At 53.5% G+C, this 3891-nt stretch overlaps 1 protein-coding gene across 1 annotated transcript in view; it reads right to left on the reverse strand.

The window, feature by feature from the left end:
- TGM2 (transglutaminase 2) overlaps positions 1-3891 on the reverse strand; it is a gene marked incomplete at its 5' end in the record, with an annotated part of 26236 nt that overhangs the window by 17035 nt on the left and 5310 nt on the right. Inside the window, 2 exons of the mRNA XM_008592507.1 lie at positions 432-609; positions 1661-1789. Of these exons, the coding sequence (XP_008590729.1) occupies positions 432-609; positions 1661-1789 (307 nt within the window). The remainder of the gene's footprint in view (positions 1-431; positions 610-1660; positions 1790-3891) is intronic.

The raw sequence follows: 3891 nt of genomic DNA on the forward strand, positions 1-3891 counted from the left end.
GTTCTGTGCTGGGCACCTTTATGTCATACTCAGCCTGGAAGGTAGGTCTTATTGTTGTACCCATTTTACAGATGAAGGAACTGAGGTTCAGAAAGAAGTCATTTGCTCAAGGTCACAGAGCAAGTGAGTGGGAGAGTGGGAATTAACTCAGGTGTGCCTGGCTCCAGAGCCCATGTTCTCATCCCTGAGCCCACACCACCTGACAAATGATATTCCTTGATCCTAACAACCACCTGAGGGGTAGTTGTCAGAAAAAAGACCAGAGAGGGGTGGCTACCAGCTCCAGGCCACATGGTGCATTGATAGCATAGGTGACAGAGGCAGGACCAGAACTGGGGTCTCCTGATCCCCACCCTGGTGCCTCCCTCCCAGGGTTCATGGAGGCTGAGGGCAGGCTCCAGACGCTCCCCACATCCCAGGGCGCAACTCACCTGTGCAGGCCACGGCGGCGAAGACCCAGCACTGGCCGTACTTGACACGCTGGCAGCTGTACTTCTTCCAGCGCCTCAAGATGTCCACGCTACCGATCCAGAACATAGGGCTGACACCGTCCCCGTAGTTGTTGTCCCAGCGTCCCAGCAGCACACCCTGGTCATCATTGCAGTTGACCTGCAACCAGTGGGACATCGTGGGGGACTGAGCTCGGGGAGAGGGTGACGGCTGTGCCAGGGTGAGCCCAAGTCCAGTGCGTCTCGGAAAGCAGGGAAGGGAGCTCCAGGATGAGGGAAGAGCAGGTGCGCAGGTGCCATGGTGTGACCCACTGCGTTATGTAGGGGATGGTTGGGAGCTGGAGCCTGGGGTGTGGGAGGGAGACAGGGGAAGGGGGAAGGTGAGGAGGGGTCAAGATCATGAATCTGTCCAGGGAGCAAAGGCAGCTAGGGAGTGACACAGTGTGATCTGAGTTTTACAAAGACCTGCTCAGGGCCCCACCCATATTGCATCATTTGCCCCAAACTCCCATTACCTCAAGAATAAAATCCAGCCTCCTGATGTGGCCCACAGCGCCCTATGTAGCCTGGCCCCTCCACAGCTCTGCAGCTCCTCCTGCACCCCACTCCCCCTTGCTCACTGTGCTCCAGACACACTGGCCCCTTCTGTTCCTCAAACCTGCCAAAGTCGTTCCCAAAGCTTTGCATGGCTGCACCCTCTACCTGGAATGCCCTCTCCTGATGACTATATCAGCTCAGGGGTCACCACCTTCGGGATGGCCCCCAGCCCGTCACTGAGGTTAGGCCCTGCAATCAAACACTCTCACATCTCACATCAATTACTTATGATTGCGCACTTGTTCACGGGACGTTTTCGTTAATGTCTGCCTCCTCTCGCTGCCCACTAGAATGTAAGCTCTGTGAAGTTAGAGACCATATATGACTTGTACTGGGCTGTATTCCCAGTGCATAGGACACTTGAAAGGACATAGGTAGCACTTGATAAATATCTGCTGAATGAATGGATTGCTTTTGGAGATGACATGGCATTGCTCTCATTTGTGTAAATCGTGTCTTTGCAGGTACAAACTTCCTTTGCTAAGACCTACCCATCTCCTGAGTCCCCCCACCATGCCCAGCACAGAGCATGGCCGGCCTTATCACAGAGATGGAGGACCCTGCTGGGGCCTGCTGTGGACCCTGACCCTGGGTGGTCCTTGCCACTCACTCACCATGCCACTCACCACCCGGCCCACGTAGATGGGGCTGCTGCGGCGGGAGCAGTCGCGGCTGGCATTTTTCAGGAACTTGGGGTTGATATCCAAAAGCATCAGGCAGATGTCCAGAATCCCGTCTTCAAACTGTGTCAGAGGCAACAAGAGGAGATAGAGGGAGCTGAGAAGCCACCGCTTCCAGGAAGTCTGCAGGCCCTCCCTACTCCATCTTGCACAGCAAACTAGGAGGCTCTGGCAGAGTTGCCAAATCTCTGTGACACCAGCTTCTCCTGGCCCAGGAGTGTGGTGGGACAATGACCAAAAATGTCATGAGTGTGTGAAAAGGAGGAGGGGATACACCTGCATCCAGGTTCTGGCTGGGGAGACCTGGGAATTTGGAGTAGAGCCCACAAAAGTGGGGAGCCCTGTGCCCCTGGGGCTTCCTTCCCCTCAGGGTTGCCTTAGGCCCTGTCACTGCCCCTTCCCCTGGCTGCTGAGTCAAATCTCCCACTTGCCCTAAGCCCTAAAACTCATCCTGAAGAGCCGAAGACCATCCCCCTGTCCCCTCGACACAGCCCACGTGCTGCTCTGATTGGAACAGAGGTAGATGTAAAGATATAAATCCAATCCTATCACTCCTCTGTTTTCACTGCCCCCAGTGTGAAATCTAGACTGCTCCCTGTGGCCTGCAAGGCCCACCATGATCTGAGCCCCACCCTCTCTTTGATCTCATCTCTTGCCCACACTCACGCTGCCTAGGCTCACTGCCTCAGGGCCTTTGCACTTGCTATTTCATCTGCTTGGAATGCTCTTCCTGTCACTCTGTGTGACTCACACTTTTTCTTCCTTGCAATTCAGATGTTATCTTTATCAAAAACAGGACCCCCTCCTTGTCCCCTTCCACTGGACCACCCATCTGACATCTGCAGAGACTCTCCTATCTGCCCCTACTCACATCTTTGTGGTCCTGTCCTGGACCAGGCTTTGTCACAGGTCTCCCTCCAAGCTGCGGAACGACCCTCCATGGCTTGAACCCTTTTGTAGCCCCCTGCTGCCATCAGCCTGCCGTTCAGAGCTTTTCACAACCTGGACACCACTGACGTCTCCCACCTCATCTCTTGGGGCTCCTTTATACACAAAGTACTCCTCAGCTTCAACATACCTCTCAGGCACAACATAAACTCTCCCACCTCCACGCTTTCGCTCATGCAGTTCCCTTTGTCTAGTATGTGGTGTACCCACCTCCTTATGCTGCAAACTCCTGCTCGTTCTTAGAAGCCCAGCTCAGCTGGTCCCCACTTCAAGAAGTCCTTGCTGATCCCCATGAGCTGTTACTCCTTCCCTCCTCTAGGTCTTATCATCCTGGATTGTGATCACTTCCAGAAGCATTGTGAGGGCCCTCTCTGATGGCCTAGCACAAGCCCGGATACAGAACAGGACCTCAGGAAATCAAAGGAAGGACTTGGCTTTGTTCTATTTCCCAGAAGAGAATAAAAAGCTCTGAGAAATAAGAGCCGATTCATTTTCTGATGTATTTGATGCGTCATGGTCACACCACCATCTCATTTACGTCCCACAGCAGGTTACAGGGCTGCTGGGCAGATATTTTTTGCAATAATTATCCCCAATATTCATATGAGAAAACTGTGGTCAGAGCCCCGGAACAGACAGGAGTACTTCCCAGGGCAGGACTCTCTAGACCTGAGCATTAAACCCTGACCCAGAGGATGTTGGGAGAAGCCTCAAGATGAACCCACCCCAGGAGGCAAAGCCCCCAACGCACCAGGAGGTTGAGGGGCCAGGGGGTATGATGGTTCTTGCTTCATGAGTTTTCTCTACAGTCTCAAGAATTTTCATGGGAAGCTGGATGACAGATATAAGAGCACTGGTTTGGAGACCCAGCCCAAGCTGGCTGGCTGGAGGATGAGAAACCACATGGAACTGAGATGAGCCATCCAGCTGAGCGCAACCAAACACAGCCTAGACAGCCATGCCTGGATGACCCATAGATGTGTGAAAAATAATAAATGGTTGCTGCTTCTAGCCTCTATGTTTCAGACTTGTTTGTCATTCAGCAGTAGCTAACTGATACAACCAGATCAGTGCCTCTCAAAGTGTGGTCACTGGACCTGGGATCACTATCACCTGGGAACTTATTAGAAATGCAAATTCTCGGGCCAGCCCGGTTGCGCACTGCTACAGTGCGCCGCTTGGGAGCGCGGCAGCGTTCCCGCCGAGGGTTCGGATCC

Source organism: Galeopterus variegatus, unplaced genomic scaffold, assembly GCF_000696425.1.
Source record: "Galeopterus variegatus unplaced genomic scaffold, G_variegatus-3.0.2 Scaffold7979, whole genome shotgun sequence".
Classification (NCBI taxonomy): Eukaryota; Metazoa; Chordata; class Mammalia; order Dermoptera; family Cynocephalidae; genus Galeopterus; species Galeopterus variegatus.